The 25711-nt window shown below is 44.7% G+C and overlaps 1 protein-coding gene across 3 annotated transcripts in view; it reads right to left on the minus strand.

Moving 5' to 3' along the window:
* Positions 1–551: 551 nt before the first annotated feature.
* The window catches only part of LOC129831921 (cell adhesion molecule DSCAM-like), a 145558-nt gene continuing 120398 nt past the window's right edge, over positions 552–25711 (minus strand). For 2 of the 3 annotated variants that reach the window (XM_055895541.1, XM_055895543.1), the window contains 16 exons: positions 24727–24873; positions 23493–23648; positions 23143–23276; positions 22785–22938; positions 22469–22586; positions 21759–21922; positions 21509–21607; positions 20368–20556; positions 17639–17929; positions 17283–17459; positions 16879–16909; positions 15673–15785; positions 15425–15574; positions 14043–14336; positions 13517–13819; positions 552–1791 (listed from right to left, as the gene is read on the minus strand). In XM_055895541.1, the coding sequence (XP_055751516.1) occupies positions 1376–1791; positions 13517–13819; positions 14043–14336; positions 15425–15574; positions 15673–15785; positions 16879–16909; positions 17283–17459; positions 17639–17929; positions 20368–20556; positions 21509–21607; positions 21759–21922; positions 22469–22586; positions 22785–22938; positions 23143–23276; positions 23493–23648; positions 24727–24873 (2936 nt within the window). In that variant the 3' untranslated portion in view covers positions 552–1375. The remainder of the gene's footprint in view (positions 1792–13516; positions 13820–14042; positions 14337–15424; positions 15575–15672; positions 15786–16878; positions 16910–17282; positions 17460–17638; positions 17930–20367; positions 20557–21508; positions 21608–21758; positions 21923–22468; positions 22587–22784; positions 22939–23142; positions 23277–23492; positions 23649–24726; positions 24874–25711) is intronic. The other variant, XM_055895542.1, reaches the window with a different exon arrangement.

The raw sequence follows: 25711 nt of genomic DNA on the forward strand, positions 1-25711 counted from the left end.
ACGGATTTAAATGACCCCAAAACATGAACTAAGACACAGGAAGTCTCATCTTTCACTAGTTTGTTATCTCCCTGAAATAAGGTCACAATGCTGACAGATATGTCTAGTCAACACCGTTCACTGCAGCGTTCTGGGATTTCAGGTGATGCATGTATTGGATTGCCACAGTTTTCCACATACCAATAAGTCGTCACTAGTGTGGATAAATCATACCTATTTAACCAGAGAGCCCTCTGCACTAAGGGGGAGCGGGTCAATGGAGTTAGATACCCCTGAGGTCTGATAAGGAGCAGTGATGTCTATACCCTGCCTGCCCTCTACTAGCTAATATAATGTGAGACATCCGATCCAGGTGACCTGTTCAGAGTAATTTATCATGGATACACCCAAATCAATTATTGCAGTGTCTACATAGTGAAGGGTGCTTGTGTTACACAACACACAGGCTATGGAGTGATCGGTGTGCTGGGCTCTGTGGTGGCTGAGAGGGTAGAGATGGAGGAAGAAAGAGAATAAGCAGTATTGTCCAAATCTCAAATCAAACCCACGTGTGCAAACATGACTAAGGACTTTATTAACCAAATCATTTTCCCTGTAATATCCACAAATAAAAGTGATCTCTTTTATATATATTCACATTGTATAATTTTCATAGTGTGACAAAATTCTCTTTTGGATTTTCCAGCCATTCCTGTAATTGTCATAGATCAGTCCCCATGCAGTCATTGGAAAGGTTGAAGAATGTAGTAACAATCTATCTGAGTAGATTGAGTCGAAGGCATGGACAGACAGGTTCAGCTTTAATGCAGTTATTTTCCTTGGCTCCTCTCATTATTGAAAAACCACCAGCTATCCAATCATCGATTTGATCACACTGCGACAAACAAAATAAATAAATGAAGAAAGCAATATCCTCCTGCAGAGTGCTCCAGAGTCCTCCTCCTCTTCTTCTTCTTGTTTTTAGACATTTTTTTATTTTTATATATAATAATAATAATGACTATAATTATCATTGATATAAATTCAATAGTATTTTTCTCTGTCAAATTGAAATACATTATTTTGGCAATTTTCATATGGAGTTTAGAATAGAAGAATACTCAAATAGAAAATAAAACTGAGAAATCAGAGAGCAAGAAGAGGAAAGAAGGGAGCAAGAACAAAAGAAAGGAATAGAGAAGAGAGAAGAACGAAAGAAAGCAAGAGAAAGAAATACAGAAAGAATCAAAGTAACGCATCCACTTGGAGTCAGAAATATGTATTAGTTGTTGTTGAAAAGTGTCCATCATCATCATTGTTCCATGCCAGATCTCTGTGTAGAGCTGCAGTACAGTTTACAGTCTAAGTCCTGGAGTGTGTAACGTAACTCCTTGTGTTATACCAGCGTGTAGGACTTTGCGTAGGGGTTGTTGCTCTGTTTTAGGTGTCCTCTGGAGTCTAGCAGGGACTCCTGTGAGCTGCTGAGCTTGGCAGCCTGGGCCTGGGCCAGGTCTCCGGTGGCCTCACGGCCAGTGGGCTCACGCTGGGGCAGGGTGGAGGCAGTCCCTGGCTGCCACTGCTGCACCTCCCTGGACGTGGGCACCTCCATGGGTGTGGGTTCCAGGAGCGGGGGCCGTTTCAGTGTGCGGCTCTTCTGGGGCTCCAAACACGCCTGACCCAACGCCCCTGTCTCCCCTCCTCCTCCTTCTCTTCCTCCGTTACCACCATTGGACCCCCGGCCTCCCGACGTAGAGCCACGGTTTAACAGGAAGTCCATTCGTAGGTACGGGGGCAGGTGCACCAGCTCTCCTCCTGAGGGATGAGACCAAAGAGGCGGTTAGAGGGGTGCCCAGTCAGAAAGGTTAGAGGGGTACCCAGTCAGGAAGTTTAGAGGAGTACCCAGTCAAAACGTTTAAAGGGGTAGCCAGTCAGGAAAGTTGGAGGGGTACCCAGTCAGGAAGGTTAGAGGGGTACCCAGTCAGGAAGGGTAGAGGGGTACCCAGTCAGGAATGTTAGAGGGTTACCCAGTCAGGAAGGTTAGAGGGGTACCCAGTCAGGAAGGTTAAAGGGGTACCATTCAGGAATGTTAGAGGGGTACCCAGTCAGGAAGTTAAAGGGGTGCCCAGTCAGGAATGTTAGAGGGGTACCCAGTCAGGAAGGTTAGAGGGGTACCCAGTCAGGAAGGTTAGAGGGGTACCCAGTCAGGAAGGTTAGAAGGGTACCTAGTCAGGAAGGTTAAAGGGGTACCAGTCAGGAATGTTAGAAGGGTACCCAGTCAGGAAGGTTAAAGGGGTACCAGTCAGGAATGTTAGAGGGGTACCCAGTCAGGAAGGTTAGAGGGGCACCCAGTCAGGAAGGTTAAAGGGGTACCAGTCCGGAAGGTTAGAGGGGTACCCAGTCAGGAATGTTAGAAGGGTACCCAGTCAGGAAGGTTAAATGGGTACCAGTCAGGAATGTTAGAAGGGTACCCAGTCAGGAAGGTTAAAGGGGTACCAGTCAGGAATGTTAGAAGGGTACCCAGTCAGGAAGGTTAAAGGGGTACCAGTCAGGAAGGTTAAATGGGTACCAGTCAGGAATGTTAGAAGGGTACCCAGTCAGGAAGGTTAAAGGGGTACCAGTCAGGAATGTTAGAAGGGTACCCAGTCAGGAATGTTAAAGGGGTACGAGTCAGGCATGTTAGAGGGGTACCAGTCAGGAATGTTAGAAGGGTACCCAGTCAGGAATGTTAAAGGGGTACGAGTCAGGAATGTTAGAGGGGTGCACTCACTACATACTGAGCTGGGAGGACAGTTCTCAATGTCAGCATTACTTGGTTACGTTCTATTAGTTATTTTCTATTCCATATGCGTATTTTCATAAGGTATCTACTTACTGTGAGGATATATGGCATTTGATAGGAAATCAAATGAGTTGAGGAAATACGATTTGAGTTTGGATAATGTAATGTAAACTTTCGTATTGGGTCGGGAGGATACAGATTCTATAAGGGTTTCAAGACGATAGGATTTTTCATGGCTTGATGACGGGATTTATTATCCTTTGATATTGCTGCATTAACCTGTCAGATTCATATTCAAATCACTTTTCAATTTCTTCAGGACTATTATGTCAAACAGCCCTGCCCCACTCTCAAACTCTGCTCATCTGTACCTGGGGATAACTGAAGCAGAAAGGTGGTTCAAATCTCATTTGGAGACAGAATCTTTGCTGTCCAGGAGCCAGAATAAACCAAGCCTGTGATGTAACCCAAGTCTACATTTAGTTAATGACACTGCAGCACTTTAAAAGACTTGGGCTTTTCTACACAGTATTCCCCCATGCAAACAGTGAGTGAATCACTGGACATGGTTGAGTGGATGATGATACAATCACGTCTGCTGTAAATGTATCTCGTCCACTGAATAAACTACGTATTAATTTTAGGAAATTAGCTCATCACAAAGACGTGTCCAGTAGTCGTACTAAATATTTGACACTTGATTAGGAGTGGTGGGGAGACGTGTACTGTTCCATTACTGTTCTAATGGATGTCTTCAATATGAATCTTTCTGAGGTCAGAGAGATCAGCAGGCTTCAGTGACTGGCCTTTTCAATGCAAATCACTATCCCCCACCACCACCATCACCACCTCGTCACACAGAGGAGGACCGGCTCGTCTATGTAGATTGTATCCTACATGTGACCTTAGTGACTGAATTCCAGAGTTCATGGGGAGCATGCATAATTTACTGTTTATATTACAGGCTTTATTATAACAAGTAAAGATGATAAATGGTGACCAGCTTTAATTGAATTAAATATAGATTTAAGCTTTTCTTTGGGAGCTCATTAGGAATTGACTTAGCTGAAATCCATCAGGCTGTAAATTGCAGTACGTGGGTAATGGCACAACTTGTATCAGCTACACAATAATGATTGCCAGCCATGCAATAAGTCTCTAGCTGGGGGGTTTGATGTACAGTGCCTTCAGAAAGTGTTCAGACTCTGACTTTTTCCACATTTTGCTACGTTTCAGCCTTATTTTCAAATGGATGAAAAAAAATAATCCTCAATCTACACACAATATCCCATAATGACAAAGAGTAAACAGGTTATTAGAATTTTTTCTTATATTTTTTTTCATTTGTACTTATTTGCATAAGTATTCAGACCCTTTGCTATGAGACTCGAAATTGAGCTCAGGTGAATCCTGTTTCCATTGATCATTCTTGAGATGTTTCTACAACTTCATTGGAGTCCACCTGTGGTAAATTCAACTGATTGGACATGATTTGTAAAGGCACACACCTGTATATACAGTGGAAAGAAAAAGTATGTGAACCCTTTGGAATTACCTGGATTTCTGCATAAGTTTTACATAAAATTAGATCTGATCTTCCTCTAAGTCACAACAGCAGACATACACAGTCTGTTTAAACTAATGACACAAATTATAGTATTTTTCTTGTCTATATTGAATACATAATTTAAACATTTACAGTGTAGTTTGGAAAAAGTATGTGAACCCCTAGGCTAATGACTTCTCCAAAAGCTAATTGGAGTCAGGTGTCAGCTAACCTGGAGTACAATCATTGAGACGAGATTGGAGATGTTGGTTAGAGCTGCCCTATAAAAAAACAAATTTGAGTTTTGCTATTCACAAGAAGCATTGCCCGATGTGAACCATGCCTCAAACAAAAGAGATCTCAGAAGACCCAAGATTAAGAATTGTTGACTTACATAAAGCTGGAAAGGGTTACAAAAGTAATTCTAAAAGCCACGATGTTCATCAGTCCACGCTAAGACAAATTGTCTATAAATGGAGAAAATTCAGCACTGTTGCTACTCTCCCTAGCAGTGGCCGTCCTGCAAAGATGACTACAAAAGCACAGCACAGAATGCTCAATGAGGTTAAGAAGAATCTTAGAGTGTCAGCTAAAGACTTAAAGAAATCTCTGGAACATGCTAACATCTCTGTTGACAAGTCTACGATACGTAAAACAGTAAACAAGAATGGTGTTCATGGGAGGACACCACGGAAGAAGCCACTGCTGTCCAAAAAAACTTTGCTGCACATCAGAAGTTCGCAAAAGAGCACCTGGATGTTCCAAAATATTCTGTGTACAGATTAAATTAAAGTTGAGTTGTTTGGAAGGAACACACAGCACTATGTGTGGAGAAAAAAAGGAACAACACACCAACATCAAAACCTCATCCCAACTGTAAAGTACGGTGAACAGGACAATGACCCAAAACACAGAAGTAAATCAACAACAGAATGGCTTAAACAGAAGAAAATACGCCTTCTGGAGTGGCCCAGTCAAAGTCCTGACCTCAACCCAATTGAGATGCTGTGGCATGACCTCAAGAGAGCGGTTCACACAAGACATCTCAAGAATATTGCTGTACTGAAACAATTTTGTAAAGAGGAATGGTCCAAAATTCCTTCTGCAGGTCTGATCCGAAACGACAGAAAACGTTTGGTTGAGGTTATTGCTGCCAAAGTAGGGCCAACCAGTTATTAAAACCAAGGGTTCACATACTTTTTCCACCATGCAATGTGAATGTTTACACGGTGTATAAAGACATGAAAACGTACAATTGTTTGTGTGTTATTAGTTTAAGCAGACTGTGTTTGTCTATTGTTGTGACTTAGATGAAGATCAGATCAAATTTTATGACCAATTTATACAGAAGACCAGGTAATTCCAAAAGGTTCAAATACTTTTTCTACCACTGTATAAGGTTCAACAGTTGCCAGTGCATGTCAGAGCGAAAGACCAAGCCATTAGGTTGAAGGAAATGTCCGTAGAGCTCCGAGACAGGATTGTGTCGAGGCAAAGATCTGGGGAAGGGTACCAAAACATTTATGGGGAAGGGTACCAAAACATTTCTGCAGCATGTAAGGTCCCCAAGAAATCAGTGGCCTCCATCCTTCTTAAATGGAAGAAGTTAAGAACCACCAAGACTCTTCCTAGAGGTAGCTGCCTGGCCAAACGGAACAATCGGGGGAGAAGGGCATTGGTCAGGGAGGTGACCAAGACACCGAGCTCTACAGTAACTCTGTGGAGACGGGAGAACCTTCCAGAAGGACAACCATCTCTGCAGCACTCCACCAATCAGGCCTTTATGATAGAGTGGCCAGACGCAAGCAACTCCTCAGTAAAAGGCACATGACAGCCCACTTGGAGTTTGCCAAAAGGCACCGTAAGACTTTCAGACCATGAGAGACAAGATTCTCTGTTCTGATGAAACCAAGGTTGCCCTCTTTGGCCTGAATGCCAAGCGTCATGTCTGGAGGAAACCTGGCACCATCCCTACGGTGGAGCATGGTGGTGGCAGAATCATGCTGTGGGTATGTTTTTCAGGGACTAGGAGACTAAGTACAGAGAGATCCTTGATGAAAACCTGCTCCAGAGCGCTCAGGACCTCAGATTGGGGCGAGGGTTCATCTTCCAACAGGACAACAACCCTAAGAACACAGCCAAGACAACGCAGGAGTGGCTTCGGGACAAGTTTCTGAATGTCCTCGAGTAGCCCAGCCAGGGCCCGGACTTGAACCCGATCTAACATCTCTGGAGAGACCTGAAAATATCTGTGCAGCAATGCTCCCCATCCAGCCTGACAGAGCTTGAGAGGATATGCAGAGAAGAATGGGAGAAACTCCCCAAATACAGGTGTGCCAATCTTTTTCATATATATATAAATGAGCAAAAAAAACATTTTTTGCTTTGTCATTATGGGGTAGTATGTGTAGATTGATGAGGAAAATAACAATTTAATTAATTTTAGAATAAGGCTGTAATGTAACAAAATGTGGAAAAAGTCAAAGGGTCTGAATACTTTCCAAAGGCACTCTAAATGAGTGTTTTAACATTCCGTGTGACCAAGTTAATCTGTGCTGCTGGGGAAGAAGTTGTTCTCATTTTCTGTAATCTGGCCTTCCAATGAGCTTCCACAACTACCCACACACTAGTAAACAGACAGACACACATGCACACACCCCCACACACAAACACACAAATATACATTGACACTTTCGCTTGTTTAAAGGCCCATGACACAATAAACAGTGTTGCAGTAAATGTTTATGAGCTGAAAACCTCAAGATCTTCCTCTATAATTGGCTTCCTACAGTAATTGTACAGGACAGACTGTTTATGAGATGTCACACGGATCATTGCCCAATGTTTCCATCCAGCTTGCGCCAATGACTATGGTCACACACTCACATGAAGAAATGAGCTTGCCAAATGCCACACGTAGTGGACGCACTTAATGTCAAAGTCATGACCCCAGGTTGACCCAGTGTATCAGTATCAGGTGTGTGTGATTGTGATTGAAACGTGTCAGAGTAACAGGAGAGAGGGCTGTCCCCTCCTCCGTGTCACTGTGTGACTGACAGAGGAGGTCACAGGGTCAACTCAGGGCAAAGGTACATTACTACAGAAGGGGGGGGGGGGGGGGGGGGGCAGTGGGCCACTGTCAGACAGACAGACAGATATCCATCAAGCACTTTTGTATGCCATCACTATTGTATGCCAGCATCGACATGTATGTTTTACATTGAAAATATAGCCTTTTTTTCTTGAGGATTCTGATGCTACTATGTGACACTCATTGGGCAAAAACACCATAAAAATGAACTGTGTTCAAACTAACATGGGTGAATTCCACAGTGTGTGCCAAAACAGAGCTGGCTGATGCTATACCAGACTGGCAACAACGGTCTTCAACAGGGACTTATTGTAGAAACCTGTAAAGCGTGTCTACGTGTCGCTGGTGTCGCCCAGCTCCCGCTGGATGAAAGTGACACCAGGGTTAGCACGACGCTACAACAGGCTCTGTGTCTGAAAGACTGATATCGCGCTGAACATCTCCATTGTGGCAGTAAAGTGCTGTTTTGTATTGACAGACTATAGCTTTAGATTGGCTTGACAGATAGCCTCTACTTGCCCTCAGCTGACCGTTTAAGCCTCCCGCTGGCTGATGACTGTGGGCAGCTGGCTCGTGCGTGCACCATGAAAACATAATGAGGAATGGAAACTCAAGACCCAGCTCAGATAGACAAAACCTGTCTACCTTGTCTAACTCAGCCCAACCTAGGTCCTGCCTTCAGACAACATCCACACCAAGCTAGTCTTCATGCACCCAGCCCAGACTGACAACATGGCAGGCCAGGACTTGCTAAACGTACTATATACAATCTGTCTGTGTGTGTGTATTTTTTACAAAAAGTTTTTGAAAAATGTGCATTTCCTCATGTCTATGTATTTCAACCCATTCTGTTTGGTCTGTCCACAAGCTGCGCCAGACAGTGGAACCAATAGGAATAGGAGTTGAGTAGCAGCAGGTCATATGAGGCCAACCTGGGGGAGGACAGTGTCAGACAGACGGACAGACGGACAGACAGACAGATGAACAAACAGATCCTCCATGTGCAGACATTGCTGCAGAGCACTGAAGATGAATACAGCACTGTGAGAGGGGTATTACTGGGGTTTTAATGGTGTTTGTACTAGAGGTCGACCGATTATGATTTTTCAACGCTGATACCGATACCGATTATTGGAGGACCTAAAAAGCCGATACCGATTAATCGGCAGATTTTAAAAATGTATTTGTAATAATGATAATTACAACAATACTGAATGAACACTTATTTTAACTTAATATAATACATCAATAAAATCAATTTAGCCTCAAATAAATAATGAAACATGTTCAATTTGGTTTAAATAATGCAAAAACAAAGTGTTGGAGAAGAAAGTAAAAGTGCAATATGTGCCATGTAAGAAAGCTAACGTTTAAGTTCCTTGCTCAGAACATGAGAACATATGAAAGCTGGTGGTTCCTTTTAACATGAGTCTTCAATATTCCCAGGTAAGAAGTTTTAGGTTGTAGTTATTATAGGAATTATAGGACTATTTCTCTCTATACGATTTGTATTTCATATACCTTTGACTATTGGATGTTCTTATATGCACTTTAGTATTGCCAGTGTAACAGTATAGCTTCCGTCCCTCTCCTCGCTCCTACCTGGGCTCGAACCAGGAACACATCGACAACAGCCACCATCGAAGCAGCGTTACCCATGCAGAGCAAGGGGAACAACTACTCCAAGTCTCAGAGCGAGTGACGTTTGAAACGCTATTAGCGCGCACCCCGCTAACTAGCTAGCCATTTCACATCGGTTAACCAGCCTAATCTCGGGAGTTGATAGGCTTGAAGTCATAAACAGCGCAATGCTTCAAGCATTGCGAAGAGCTGCTGGCAAAACGCACGAAAGTGCTGTTTGAATGAATGCTTAAGAGCCTGCTGCTGCCTACCGTCGCTCAGTCAGACTGCTCTATCAAATGATAGACTTAATTATAACATAATAACACACAGAAATACAAGCATTAGGTTATTAATATGGTCGAATCCGGAAACTATTATCTCGAAAACAAAACTTTTTTTTTTGTGAAATACGGAACCGTTCCGTATTTTATCTAACGGGTGGCATCCATAAGTCTAAATATTCCTGTTACATTGCACAACCTTCAATGTTAATTCATAATTACGTAAAATTCTGGCAAATTAGTTCGCAACGAGCCAGGCGGCCCAAACTGTTGCATATACCCTGATTCTGCGTGCAGTGAACGCAAGAGAAGTGACACAATTTCATCTGGTTAATATTGCCTGCTAACCTGGATTTCTTTTAACTAAATATGCAGGTTTAAAAAATATATACTTCTGTGTATTGATTTTATGAAAGGCATTGATGTTTGTGGTTAGGTACAGTCGTAAAACGATTGTGCTTTTTTCGCAAATGCTCTTTTGTTAAATCATCCCCCGTTTGGCAAAGTTGGCTGTCTTTGTTAGGAAGAAATAGTCTTCACACAGTTCGCAACGAGCCAGGCGGCCCAAACTGCTGCATATACCCTGACTCTGTTGCAAGAGAAGTGACACAATTTCCCTAGTTAAAAGAAATTCATGTTAGCAGGCAATATTAACTAAATATGCAGGTTTAAAAATATATACTTGTGTATTGATTTTAAGAAAGGCATTGATGTTTATGGTTAGGTACACGTTGGAGCAACGACAGTCCTGTTTCACGAATGCGCACCGCATCGATTATATGCAACTGTCAGGGTTTTCTTGCATTGGTGAAGGAGAGGACCAAAATGCAGCGCGGCTAGTGTTCAACATATTTAATAAACAAAGAGACGAATACGTGAACACTATACAAAATACAAAATAACAAATGTGAAAACCGAGACAGACCTATCTGGTGCAGAACACAAACACAGAGACAGGAAACAATCACCCACAAAATCCCAACACAAAACAAGCCTCCTATATATGATTCTCAATCAGGGACAACGATTGACAGCTGCCTCTGATTGAGAACCATATTAGGCTGGACACAGAAACAGACAAACTAGACACACAACATAGAATTCCCACCCAGCTCACGTCCTGACCAACACTAAACAAGCAAAACACATAAGAACTCTGGTCAGGACGTTACAGTACCCCCCTCCTGAGGTGCGGACTCCGAACACGCCCCTAAAACTCAAGAGGAGGGTCTGGGTGGGCATCTGTCCGCGGTGGCGGCTCCGGCGCAGGACGAGGACACCACTCCACCATTGTCTTTGTCCCCCTCCTTAGCGTCATTTGAGTGGCGACCCTCGCCCCCGACCCTGGTCTAGGAACCTTCACAAAGGTCCCCCCTAGATAGAGGAGACAGCTCAGGACAGAGAGGTAGCTCAGGACAGAGAGGTAGCTCAGGACAGAGAGGTAGCTCAGGACAGAGGGGCAGCTCCGGACTAGTGGCAGCTCCGGACTGAGTGGCAGCTCCGGACTGAGTGGCAGCTCCGGACTGGCTGGCGGCTCTGGCAGCTCCTGACTGGTTGGCGGCTCTGGCAGCTCCTGATTGGCTGGCGGCTCTGGCAGCTCCTAACTGGCTGGCGGCTCTGGCAGCTCCTGACTGACGGACGGCTCTAACGGCTCGGGACAGACGGGCGGCTCTAACGGCGCTGGGCAGACGGATGGCTCAGACGGCACTGGGCAGACGCATCGCTCAGACGGCACTGGGCAGACGGATGGCTCAGACGGCACTGGGCAGACGGATCGCTCAGACGGCACTGGGCAGACGGATGGCTCAGACGGCACTGGGCAGACGGATAGCTCAGACGGCGCTGGGCAGGCAGGCAGCTCAGATGGCGCTGGGCAGACTAGCAGTGCAGGCGGCGTTGGGCAGACGGCCGACTCTGACCTGCTGAGGCGCACAGTAGGCCTGGTGCGTGGTGCCGCAACTGGTGGTACCGGACTGGAGACACGCACCTCAAGGCTAGTGCGGGGAGCAGGAACAGGGCACACTGGACTCTCAAAGCGCACTATAGGCCTGGTGCGTGGTACCGGCACAGGTGGTACCGGGCTGAGGGCACGCACCTCAGGGCGAGTGCGGGGAGAAGGAACAGTGCGTACAGGGCTCTGGAGACGCACAGGAGGCTTGGTGCGTGGTGCCGGAACTGGAGGTACTGGGCTGGAGACACGAACCACAGGGAGAGTGCGTGGAGGAGGAACAGGGCTCTGGAGACGCACTGGAAGCCTGGTGCGTGGTGTAGGCACTGGTGGTATTGGGCTGGGGCGGGAAGGTGGCGCCGGATATACCGGACCGTGCAGGCGTACTGGCTCCCTTGAGCACCAAGCCTGAGCCCAACCTTACCTGGTTGAATGCTACCCGTAGCCCGTCCAGTGCGGGGTGGTGGAATAACCCGCACTGGGCTGTGTTGGCGAACCGGGGACACCATTCGTAAGGTTGGTGCCATGTACACCAGCCCGAGGAGACGTACTGGAGGCCAGATATGTTGAGCCGGCTTCATGGCACTTGGCTCAATGCTCAATCTAGCCCGCCCAGTGCGGGGAGGTGGAATAACCCGCACCGGGCTATGCACACGTACAGGAGACACCGTGCGCTCTTCCGCATAACACGGTGTCTGCCCGTACTCTCGCTCTCCACGGTAAGCCCGGGAAGTTGGCGCAGGTCTCCTACCTGACTTCGCCACACACTCCCCTTTAGTGTTCAACATATTTAATAAACAAAGAGACGAATACGTGAACAGGAAACAATCACCCACAAAATCCCAACACAAAACAAGCCTCCTATATATGATTCTCAATCAGGGACAACGATTGACAGCTGACTCTGATTGAGAACCATATTACGCTGGACACAGAAACAGACAAACTAGACACACAACATAGAATTCCCACCCAGCTCACGTCCTGACCAACACTAAACAATCAAAACACATAAGATCTCTGGTCAGGACGTTACAGCAATGCAGGACACGCTAGATATCACGATCGTCGTATGGAATGGACCAAGTTGCAGCGTCGTGAGCGTACATTTTTCTTTATTTGCAAATGTCGCCAACAAAACAATAATACAACAAATTAACGTGAAGCTCCGTAAGGCTATACATGCACAAACGAAGACAACTACCCACAACTACCAAAAGGAAAAAAGGCTGCCTAAGTATGATTCCCAATCAGAGACAACGATAGACAGCTGGGTCTGATTGAGAACCATACCCGGCCAAAACATAGAAACAAACAACATAGAATGCCCACCCCAAATCACACCCTGACCTAACCAACTAGAGAAATAAAACGGCTTTCTAAGGTCAGGGCGTGAGTACCCCCCCCCCCCCCCCCCCCCCCCCCCAAGGTGCGGACTTCCGGCCGCAAACCTGAACCTATAGGGGAGATCTACCCTCGGTGGCAGCTGCGGCTCAACCTGGTCAAGAACTACAGGAAACGTATGATCTCTGTAATTGCAAACAAAGGTTTCTGTACCAAATATTAAGTTCTGCTTTTCTGATGTATCAAATACTTATGTCATGCAATAAAATGCAAATTAATTACTTAAAAATCATACAATGTGATTTTCTGGATTTTTGTTTTAGATTCGGTCTCTCACAGTTGAAGTGTACCTATGATAAAAATTACAGACCTCTACATGCTTTGTAAGTAGGAAAACCTGCAAAATCGGCAGTGTATCAAATACTTGTTCTCCCCACTGTATATATTTTTAAAATAAATCGGCCAAATACCGATTTCCTATTGTTATGAAAACTCGAAATCAGCCCTAATTAATCGGCCATTCTGATTAATCGGTCGACCTCTAGTTTGTACTTCATCAAGCATTCCAGAGGTGTTATCTGAGGAAGTGTACCTTATGACCATGATCATTATTTTGCAATAGGCGTTTTGTAATATGCTGGGTTAAATGAAAGCTATGAAACGTTGAACTTTGAACAGGCCTAGAGAGCTGTGGAAGTTATAGTAGTAATGCAGTGGCACAAGGTCTAATTGGGGCAGAACACTTAATTCAACTTGTCAAGGGCTTGATGAGTAGAATCAGGTATGCTTGTCCAGGGCCACAACAAAAATATGTACTGTTGGGGGTACTGGAGGACCGGAGGTGGAAAACACTGATCTAGAGTAATGAGGAAAATAATGAAGTTTCAGTGAGGTTTGAACTGTACTGTGCGTGTGTTCTGTATACCCGGTCTGTGGGCCTTGGGTGCTGCCATGTTCATAACCCGGCTGACGTCCTGAGGCTTGGGCGGGGAGGCGGTGAACCTGCAGATGCCTGACTCGGATGGCGTGCTGGACGTCAGGCTGTCTGTGTAGTCATTGGTGCCGGCAGTCATTTGCTCTGAGGAGGTGTCGGAGATGAAGCATTCTGTGATGGTGAACTTGGCGTGCCGCAGGTGCTCCTCCATCTTAGCGTGCTCGTATGCTCGGGCCAGCTCCTCGTACGTGGACGACGCGCTCTCTGTCGACACCATGCTGCTCCGCGCACGGTCTGCGTAGTCACACACACACACACACACACACACACACACACACACACACACACACACACACACACACACACACACACACACACACACACACACACACACACACACACACACACACACACACACACACACACACACACACACAGACAAAGAAGCAACATCCATTATAGTACATGCATATAGCTGAAATTTCCTAAGATATATAGGAAATATCTTAAAACATACCGTGAGCACTCTGACCCTTCCACGTACAGTAGTAGTGGTCTCCCCTTTGCTGCAGACTAATGTTGTATGTGAGACATAGGGTCAGTCCAGTACCTGTGTCCTGCGATGGGCTGACGCTGTAGCTATCGCTCTCCTTGTCCACAGAGCCGGCGGCGCGCGGTGTGGGCAGTCTCCAGTCTGTGCTCAGGGTGTGGGAGGAGGTGGGTGGTTGGGGGGGGTTCAGGGTCCACTGGCTGGCGTATCGGTTCCTGCTGGCTGCAGGGCCTGCTTTGGCAGTGCGGCGTGCTGTGGGGTCTGGGGGTGAAAGGGCCAAGGTCATTACTGATGAGAGGCTTAGGCAGTGTCGGAATTGGCACCCTATCTCCTATGTAGTGCAGTACTTTTGACCAGAGTCCCAATGGAATAGGGTGCCATTTCATACGTACCACTGAAGTGCTACTAGACAGTAAATAGCATACATTGAGTATTAATTTTCTGTGTATCAAATTACAGAGACATCTATTGATCAATAATAATTAATAGCTTTGAAACTATCATCCTAACCTTTCACAGTAGATATAATATTCCCCAAAGAAAAAATAGTATCATATTCGGTCTGACCCAGACATTTAACCTACTGTGCTATGCATCAATGGCACCAAATCAGAATGTCCCTTTAGAACGGCCATGATTAGATTAGGCCAGGAGAAGCCAGAGAAGAATAGCAGTGGTAATAGTAATAGGTCAGAGTGGAGTAATTCCATCAGTGGGCTGGAGACTGGAGCACCAGGCAGTGTTTGCCCAACACTCTGGATAGATATGGCTGAGTCAGAAGATAAGGTTTAGGCCCACAGTGCTGCCCAGCCAGCCTCAAAGAGCCCAATCAGGTGAGCTGTCAGGTGGAGCCAGATGCCTCTCCTCTCTTCATCAGTTCAGCTCCACTGAAGCTCAGCAGCAACAGAGCCTCCATAAGCCACTGTGCAGCCACTGGCTTGGCTCACACTGCTCTGGGATGTGGGCTCTGTGAGTGCATCTGAGGGTTGAAACTATGATAAGCTGAAAATTCTAGTTTGCTTAAAATGGATTTGGGATCAAGGTATGTGAATACATTGAGGTTTATTGTTAGAGCTGTTGTTTATAAAAACTAGAGTCTAAACATTGATTGAAGGACTGGGGTCCAGTTACAGGCACCTGAGAGATAAATAAATATGTACAATGATTTAAAGTTACAGCAGATGCTTGGATTGAATGCAACTATATCAAAAAATAAGAGAGCATTCTCTTATTTCACATAACTACAAACAAATAAACAACAATGAATTATCCCTATTCTTCCAGGGGACGACAGAGTAAAGGTGGTGAGGGGTGGGATATAGAGGTGATTAAATGGGTAAAGCTCTTACTGGTTCCAGGCCGGGCATCGGAGACGTCCACCAGTGGGCCGGTGGCCTGCGACAGGGACTGGTAGTGGACTGTGTGCGTGACAGTGGACGACTTCTGTTTGGACGTCTCCCCAAAGTCATTATCAGTCAGCAGCACTGTCGACCTGTCGTCTGAGAGACAGAAAACAGGCAGGAAGACATTGAGTTATTAGAAAAGATTAGCAAATATAACATGCAAGGGATAAACTGGCGTGGCAGACTTGTCTCACCGATAGTCTCCATAGTATCTCTCTCTTCGATGAGCAGCTGGGCTCGGGGGATGTCGATGTGCATTCTCATGGCTTGCTGTTTGTTCGATGTGTCTGGTGTCCGTGTGTTTTTACTAGGAGATAGAAATGTCAGTAAGGGACTTTTGTTGTATTGTTTGTAAGTTTTCTGTCATAGTTTTAAAGTAACTGTCCAGTGAGAATCTCACTTTTAAAAGTTAATCTTATGTTAACTCATACCAACATTGAAAAACAGCTTCTATCTCAAGGCCATCAGATTGTTAAACAGCCATCACTTACACAGAGAGGCGGCTGCCTACCTACAGAGAGGCGGCTGCCTACCTACTTACCAATTTGCTAAATGACTTAAATGTAATGTTAAATGTACAGACTTGATATCCTTGGCCACTTTAATAAATGGAACACTAGTCACTTTAATAATGCCACTTTAAGAATGTTTACATATCTTGCATTACATATCTCATATGTATATACTGTATACTGTATCCTTCACTATCTATTCTATACTATCTATTGCATCTTAGCCTCTCTGTCACTGCTCAACCATAATTTTATATTTATATATTCTTATCCCATTCATTTACTAGATTGTGTGTATTAGGTTTTGTTGTGGAATTTGTTAGATATTAAGTTTTGTTGTGGAATTGTTAGATATTACCTGTTAGATACTGCTGCACTGTTGGATCTAGAAGCATAAGCATTTCGCTACACTCACAATAACATCTGCTAACCATGTGTATGCGACCAATAAAATTTGATTTGATTTGATTTGTTGCCTCGTCCTTTGGCTTTGTGGCCAAAGCATAAATTGGCCGCAAAAACCCTACCTCAAACTGAAAAATACTTTTTATTTCCTAATAGAGTATGATGTCATACTCCTGAGGAGGATGAGCTGGCCAATCAGCAGTCTAGAGAAGGATGAGCTGGCCAATCATCGGTCTACTCCCGTTAATATTTTTAATGACTGGTATATGCCCACACCATTCCGTTGTTGGGGTACGCCCACACCCTTCCAACACAAAAAAGCTGCTTTTTAACACACTTAATTACCATTTTTTTTGTTACTATTTTACTCATATTGTAAGTAATTATAGGTCATATTTCACAGAAATCTAGAAACACTGGACAGTTACTTTAAAGTATTTTATGATTCCTATCTATAGTTAAGATTTATTCCTCTTCACGTACCTCATCAGCATTTCTGCCAGGCTTTTTGCATCTGTGAAGTCAGCATACAATAAGTTAGTAACAATGCAGAGTTGTGGTTGACAAAAGCTAACATATTACAATCATAGGCACCAAGCCAATTTCCTAGATTTTCAAAACTAGAACATTAGAGTGTTTGCAAATTAATAGTGGAACACTAGATCTGATCAGACCGTTCTACGGTGTTAGCTAAACTCATAGCCTCCAAATTACATAATGAAAGTCAATAGTCACAAACTCACAATTCTACTCTGCTCAAGTTAATTGATCCTCACTCTCTTGAGCATAAATCTCTAAAGTGCTTGTGTGTTATTGTTTGCCTTGTTTCTATTGTGTGTGTGTGTGTGTGCGCGTGTGCGTGTGTGTGTCTTTATGTTCTGACTCACCGCGTAGCCTCTTGAGCCTCTGCTCCCTCCTCCTCCTCTTCAGCACCATCAGGAGGATGAAGACCATGACAGCAGCCACCAGAATACAGGTGATGGTCACCATCATCTTCAGCCCCTCGTTGCCTGACATGTTGTCTGTGATGGGGTCCACTGTCTTCAACAGAGGAGGGATAGTGCCTGTGGGGAGAGGAACCATCCCGAGTATTAGGCATGACTATTTATCACCAGGGCTGGACTTGGGAGGACTAAGAATCGTAGTCAAATATGTTTCTTTGGAAGGACTTCTTTTGTGAATGAAACTCTCATGGTTTAGGAAAAAATATTGTCATCCTAGAGGACCACCGAACTGAACTTACTTCCATCTGCGTTGAGCGTGGCGAATGTGATTTTCTTCTCGGCGAAGCCAGCGCTGTTGACCACCTTCATCTGCAGCTCGTACCAGGTGGCTTCCGCCAGGTCGTACAGGATGTAGCTCTTGGTTAGTGAGGTGCGCTGGGCCATGGTCCACATTGCTGTCTCCACCGGACGGTACTCCAGGGTGAATGAGGTGATTGGGCAGCCGCCATTGTTCCACCCAATTAGATTGAGCCTGACCCGGGTGGAATTGATGCTGGCAAACAGCTCGTGTTCTTTGGCAAACTGGGGCTCTGGAAAAAAGAGGGGTGAAGAGACCAGATGTAGACTTTTAAGGATGCCAGTAACATTTTATTCATGAACCAAATCAGGTCACAATAATTGAGGAAGTTCAAGGAATTGCTTGGTAAATTCTTTAGATAGGACTTGAGTTAGAGTCAGTTTTAAGGGGACAGTGGTGGGGTGGAGATGCTATAGAGCAGAGATGAGCAAATTTGATGGGGGTGGGGGCCACAAAAAAGTTGCTTTCAGGTCTGCGTACCCACATGTGCATCCCCCCACCCACCACATTGCAAGCAAAATATTTTAGCAGCCCCACTCTTGACCTCGGAGAGAAATGTTTTACGTTTTAGAGTTAATGTCGTGCAATTCTACTCATTTTGCCATGGGATATAGAGAAAATGGTTATTTCATCCAATTCTACACATTTTGCCATGGGATATAGAGAAAATGGTTATTTCATCCAATTCTACTCATTTTGACATGGGATATAGAGAAAATGGTTATTTCATCCAATTCTACTCATTTTGACATGGGATATAGAGAAAATGGTTATTTCATCCAATTCTACTCATTTTGACATGGGATATAGAGAAAATGGTTATTTCATCCAATTCTACTCATTTTGACATGGGATATAGAGAAAATGGTTATTTCATCCAATTCTACTCATTTTGACATGGGATATAGAGAAAATGGTTATTTCATCAAATTCTACTCATTTTGCCATTGGACGGGGGAAAAGTTGTCATTTTACATTTTGCCATAGGGTGGAGAGAAATGTTTGCAGTTTTTAATGTGATACCTGAGTGAGACTGAGAAACAAAATCAATGGGGCTGGTAATTCATCCATGATTACTAAGTTTAGATTGCTGGCCGCTAGACTAATTTATCAATCTAAAAAATGTTAGCTGATATGGGCTAATTGAGTGACTATCAGTGACTGACATAACACATTTTTTATTACACCATGTCTATTCTACTATTCTAACTTGCAACTGTAAATTGAGACTCGACTGAGTTTTAAAAAAAAGAAATAAAAAATGTATCCGAGGGCCAGTAGCCCATCCCTGCTATAGAGACTCTACTTACATCCCATCCCCGCTACAGAGACTCTACTTACATCCCATCCCTGCTATAGAGACTCTACTTACATCCCATCCCTGCTACAGAGACTCTACTTACATCCCATCCCTGCTATAGAGACTCTACTTACATCCAATCCCTGCTATAGAGACTCTACTTACATCCCATCCCCGCTACAGAGACTCTACTTACATCCAATCCCTGCTATAGAGACTCTACTTACATCCCATCCCCGCTATAGAGACTCTACTTACATCCCATCCCCGCTACAGAGACTCTACTTACATCCAATCCCTGCTATAGAGACTCTACTTACATCCCATCCCCACTACAGAGACTCTACTTACATCCCATCCCTGCTACAGAGACTCTACTTACATCCCATCCCTGCTATAGAGACTCTACTTACATCCCATCCCTGCTACAGAGACTCTACTTACATCCCATCCCTGCTATAGAGACTCTACTTACATCCCATCCCTGCAATAGATACTCTACCTATAGCCCATCCCTGCTATAGAGACTCTACTTACATCCCATCCCTGCTATAGAGACTCTACTTACATCCCATCCCTGCTATAGAGACTCTACTTACATCCCATCCCTGCTATAGAGACTCTACTTACATCCCATCCCTGCTATAGAGACTCTACTTACATCCCATCCCTGCTATAGAGACTCTACTTACAGCCCATCCCTGCTATAGAGACTCTACTTACAGCCCATCCCTGCTATAGAGACTCTACTTACATCCCATCCCTGCTATAGAGACTCTACTTACATCCCATCCCTGCTATAGAGACTCTACTTACACCCCATCCCTGCTATAGAGACTCTACCTATAGCCCATCCCTGCTATAGAGACTCTACCTATAGCCCATCCCTGCAATAGAGACTCTACCTATAGTCCATCCCTGCAATAGAGACTCTGCCTATAGCCCATCCCTGCTATAAAGACTCTACCTATAGCCCATCCCTGCAATAGAGACTCTGCCTATAGCCCATCCCTGCAATAGAGACTCTACCTATAGTCCATCCCTGCAATAGAGACTCTGCCTATAGCCCATCCCTGCTATAAAGACTCTACCTATAGCCCATCCCTGCAATAGAGACTCTGCCTATAGCCCATCCCTGCAATAGAGACTCTACCTATAGCCCATCCCTGCTATAAAGACTCTACCTATAGTCCATCCCTGCAATAGAGCCTCTACCTATATTCCATCCCTGCTATAAAGACTCTACCTATAGCCCATCCCTGCAATAGAGACTCTACCTATAGCCCATCCCTCCAATAGAGACTCTACCTATAGCCCATCCCTGCTATAAAGACTCTACCTATAGCCCATCCCTGCAATAGAGACTCTACCTTTTCCGTGGGTCTTTGCTTCAATGATCTCACTGATGCGTCCGGGGCCCACTCCGTTCTGAGCAGTCAGGGTGAACTTGTACCAAGTGCCACACTTCAGGTTCTCCAGACGGTACGAGCGCTCGCTAGGGCTAATGGGAAAGCTTCCCCACTGCTCACTGTTGTCCTCTGAGTACTGCAGGATGTAGCCTAGAGAGAGAGAGAGAGAGAGAGAGAGAGAGAGAGAGAGAGAGAGAGAGAGAGAGAGAGAGAGAGAGAGAGAGAGAGAGAGAGAGAGAGAAACTGTAACATCTCTCCCAACACACTCCAAGTTAATCTAATAACCTAATAACTACATTACCCAGATAATCTCTCACAGTGCTGGCACAGCAAAGTGGAACCTTGAAGTATTTGCGCTTAGACATGGGCTAAATACTTATAAACATGCCAATGAAACTGATTAACATTACATGTAACATAAGGCAGGACCACAGCACATGATCATAGCCAATATTTACTTTATATTTACAGAAATAAAAGGAAATATGGGACTGTATTGGGGTAAGTGCAAGACTAGACAATATACTGTACGCATGACATGAAAACAAATACCATAGGAAATCACCCTGGACATCCCGTATGATCTCTGTTAAAAAGCCTGAGAGGCCAGAAGCGCAATGTTGTGTTCCAGTGATGACCAGTGATGACCATAAATCACCAGTGCTACTCCTTCAGTGATTGGGCTTTCTTCTTGACTGAGTGGTTTAATCTTCCACTTTAACCCACCTAATCTTCTTTGTTCCTTTTTTAATCTATTCCCTCTCCACTGTTTTAGCACCCCACTCAGCGCAATTACTAAGCCTGTCTAGGATAATGAGAAGTGGGGGGACTAGTAAGATTATTTTGTTCACCCAATGTCCTAATAGGGTCCCAGCCATGTTACTGAAGTGCCATTGGTGTGTCTTAGTAGTTACCAGTGAATTTTTGAGGTGTCGTTGGAGTACCCGAATGGAGGTCTACTTTATCTCTTGTTGAAATGTCATTAGTTAGTGGGTGTGAATGGGAATATTTGTCTTGTTGAAGTGTCACTGGGGTATCGGAAAGAAGGTCTATGCCTTGTAGAGGTGTCTCTTCTGTGTCTAAATGGCCTAATGTCACTCACCTCTGATGGAGCTTCCTCCGTTGTCCCCAGGTATCCAGGACAGAGTGATTGACGTGGTGGTTGTCTTGGTAACTGTGAGGCGTGGTTGGTCTGGAGGAACTGTAGAACAAAAGGAATGATGTTTATAACAAAATACATGACAACAAAGCATCTGTGCTACATCAAACTAGCCACAAAGTGTCCAAACTAGCCACAAATTGGTATTGGACAGTATTGGACAATTATCCTTGGGCATCTCTCTCTGTCTTACCTTGAACCTGCAGGTTGAGCGTGATCTCATCAGAGCCCCAGTTGTTGCTGGCCACACAGCTGTAGTTCCCAGAGTCCTCTGCTTTCACCGTTCGGATGATGAAGCTACCGTTGCTATGGACACTGCGGCGTCCGTCAATCAGAACAGGGGCAGGGGTACCATTGCTGTTGAGAGGTAGAGTTGACCAGATGATGTTCAGTACAGTATGTAAAAACGTGATTACGATTGCATTGTGCTGAATCATGTGACAGATAGGCCTTGACCATAGAGATGTATAGAGATCATTACTTGGAAATTACCTGGTTTTGCATGGACATTTGCCATTGAAGGCTTCCATAATTTTAAAGTAGTCAACTGGGTGGGGATTCCTATGGGTTGGGAGCGATCAGCCAATGATCAGAGCATTGCCTTCTTCTTCAAATTGGTTTGCATAGTTTGTAAATGGCTTAAAGCTATATGACCGCCCTAGTTTGTAAATGGCTTAAAGCTATATGACCGTCATTTAGTGGCCACAATAAATGAAGGACAATATTTGGTTCAAGACTCCAGCACTGCAAATGGCGGTAAGTCACCAATATTAGACTTTTTTCATACATCAAAAGAAGAAGAAAATGTAGATAGCTTCAATGGCGCTGCCAATGCTGTCACAGATGCCATAATGGTACAGATAGAACGTTGTGATCTCTATACAGCTCTATGGCGTGACTTACTTTCCCTTCAGCCACTTGATGGTGGGGGGTGGATCTCCGACCGCCTTGCAGGGCAGAATGATGTCCTTCATCCAGGGTGTAGTCACTGTTCCGTTGAACGTCAGGATCCTGGCAGGAGCTAGGGGGGTTACACACATGCATCCCTGTGACTTTACCATTCTATTCCAATGGATAACAATGATGAATAATAACAGAGTGCAAGCAATATCCTAGATGTCATATCAATCAACATCATACTGCAATCACTAATATTTCAGAAACATCAGTTTTGATTCCCAACGTTCAATAGTTACACTGTTACACAGGCAGCCCGTACCTTTGGCCCGAGGTTCCACTGTGATGGTCTCACTGCTGTTGCCTCGCCCAGCGGCTGTCACGGCAACCACCCAGATGCTGTACTTCCTGTTGCGGGCCAGGTTTGGCACTCTGTAGAAATACACATCAGGAGAAGCCTCAAACTCACTCATCACCTGAAGAGAGGGAAGGAGAAAGGGAATGGGGTTACACATCTACGTATTTATCATACAACTTGAACAGGGGAGTAATCTTCATGAGCTTTCTCTCTCCCTACAGGACTTTCTAATACAGCCCAGAATGGGAGAACTGGAGGCAGTGTTGTAATGAGCATTCAAGGCTGCTGTGAGAGCTGTGTTAATAATAATAGAGCTCCGTACCGTGGGGTGAAGGTTGGAACAGAAGACAATGTACTTCCTGATGATGCCGTTGAGTTTGAGAGGAGGGAGCCAGGACACAAACACCACGGAGCTGGTGGCGGCTGCACTCTTAACTCCCGCTGGAGGCCCAGGGACTAGAGGGAGGAAGGAGGGGCATATTATGTTAAACATACATATATACTGTATATATGAATAGAAACAGTGAAGATGGGCTTATATGGCCTCATTGCAGACAGTGCTTTATTACGTGCATAGCTTGAACTTATGCAGGAATCATGCTTTGATGTTAATGTGAAAGCAATGATCCACATCTATCTCAAGTGTATCTCAAGCCAGGATTTGTATCTCACCGTCTTCCTTGGTCCGGGTGAAGATCTGCTCGCTGCGCACCCCGTCCCCGGCCCGGGTGAAGGCCAGAACCTGGATGCTGTAGTTGGTGTATTTCTCCAGACCATCCAGTTCCAGAGATGGGTAGGAGGTGGTCACGTTCCTGATCTCTCCCAACTCTGTCAATGTCACACAACGGTTACAAACAACCTTTTATCACTCACTCTCATGCCATGTCAAATTAAGTCTATGATCCAGTGTGAAAGCATTATGAGAAAAGAACTACAGTGACCACAATAATACAATAATCCTAGAACCAGAGGTGGAATAAGTACTCAATTGTCATACATGAGTAAAAGTAAAGATACCTTAATATAAAATGACTCAAGAAAAAGTGAAAGTAACCCAGTAAAATAGTACTTGAGTAAAAGTATACATACCCCCAAAAAACGACTTAAGTAGTACTTTAAAGTATTTTTAATGAAGTACTTTACACCACTGCCTAGGACCACACTGCAAACTACCATACTAGACGATGCACATACACAGTGATTTTTGTGATTTTTGACCGAGGTAGTATCTGGGATATAGTAATGACTGAGTACTGGCAGTAGTGCTCTGTCTGCTGCGTCTCCTGTGTCCTTGACTGAGTGTCCTTGTAGACAAAACTGAAGCAGTGACCCTCAGTGAGTTACTGCATCTTGTGAATTATTGATGGAGCCCCGAGAGGCTGCAGGCTGGATCCCATCCACAGGGCCTGGGAGCAGGGTGTTAGCTCTGGGTGCTGCCCACTCTGGCCCCGTGGTACCTCCATCCAAATAACCCACCTCATCTAGAATGAAGCTACTGAACAACTAATAAACTACATTATATACAGAACAGGAACCCGTTTTAAATGGATATGTGTCTATTGAGATATAATACTCATTGGATAGTTGATTTGTAAGTAAAGCTAGAAGTGTCATTTGTAACTAATTTGAACCAACACTGGCAGAATGAAATTGAGGAGGAAATAGCAACGTTGCTGAGATATTGTAAACATTCAACAAGGCACACCCATGATCTAGTGTTGCCTTTTGAGAAAACTAAAAACTAAACCATAGCCTCACCTAGTGGCACAAATCTGTCAAGATGAATGACATGCTACATAGCAGTTAATATAGAAAATTAAAGAATGGGCTAAAACCATTATGATCATAGTGCTCACACCACCAGTGGTCCGCTAAGTATTCTGAGCGTGTGTTAATAAGCCCCTACCTCCGTCTGGCAGGTTGGCCCAGTAGATGACTCTGTAGCCCTGCAGGTTTCCATTGAGGGCCTCTTTGGGCAGGGTCAACCAGGACAGAGAGATTACTTCTGGGGACTTGGCCATGGCCAGGACATTCTCAGGGGGACGCGAGGGGACTGTCAAGGGACAGGAGGGGAACCAAAGTTAGGACATGTATAGACAATGGTACACTGAACAAATATATATATGCAACATGTAAGGTGTTGGTCCCATGTTTCATGAGCTGAAATAAAAATGTAAATAAAATGTTCTATATGGACAAAAAGCTTATTTCTCTCAAATGTTGTGCAAAAATGTGTTTATATCCCTGTTAGTGAGCATTTCTCCTTTGCCAAGATAATCCATCCACCTGACAGGTGTGGCATATTAAGAAGCTGATAAACAGCATGATCATTATACAGGTGCACCTTCTGCTGCAAACAATAAAAGGCCACTCTAAAATGTGCAGTGTTGTCACACAACACAATTCCACATATGTCTCAAGTTTTGAGGGAGCGTGCAATTGGCTGCAGGAATGTCCACCAGAGCTGTTGCCAGAGAATTGAATGTTCATTTATCTACCATAACCCACCTCCAACGTCGTTTTAGAGAATTTGGCAGTACGTCCAATTGGCCTTACAACCGCAGACCACATGTAACCACATCAGGCTTCTTCACCTGCAGGATCATCTGAGACCAGCTACCGGGACAGTTGATGAAACTGTGGGTTTGTACAACCGAATAAATTCTATGCAAACTGTCAGAAACCGTCTCAGGGAAGCTCATCTGCGTGCTTTTTGCACTTACCAGGGTCTTGACCTGACTACAGTTCGGCGTCGTAACCGACTTCAGTGGGCAAATGCTCACCTTCCATGGCCACCGGCACGCTGTAGAAGTGTGCTCTTCACGGATGAATACCGGTTTCAACAGTACTGAGGCAGATGCCAGACCGCATGTATGGCGTCGTGTGGACCA

The sequence above is a fragment of the Salvelinus fontinalis genome, chromosome 33 (assembly GCF_029448725.1).
Source record: "Salvelinus fontinalis isolate EN_2023a chromosome 33, ASM2944872v1, whole genome shotgun sequence".
Lineage (NCBI taxonomy): Eukaryota > Metazoa > Chordata > Actinopteri > Salmoniformes > Salmonidae > Salvelinus > Salvelinus fontinalis.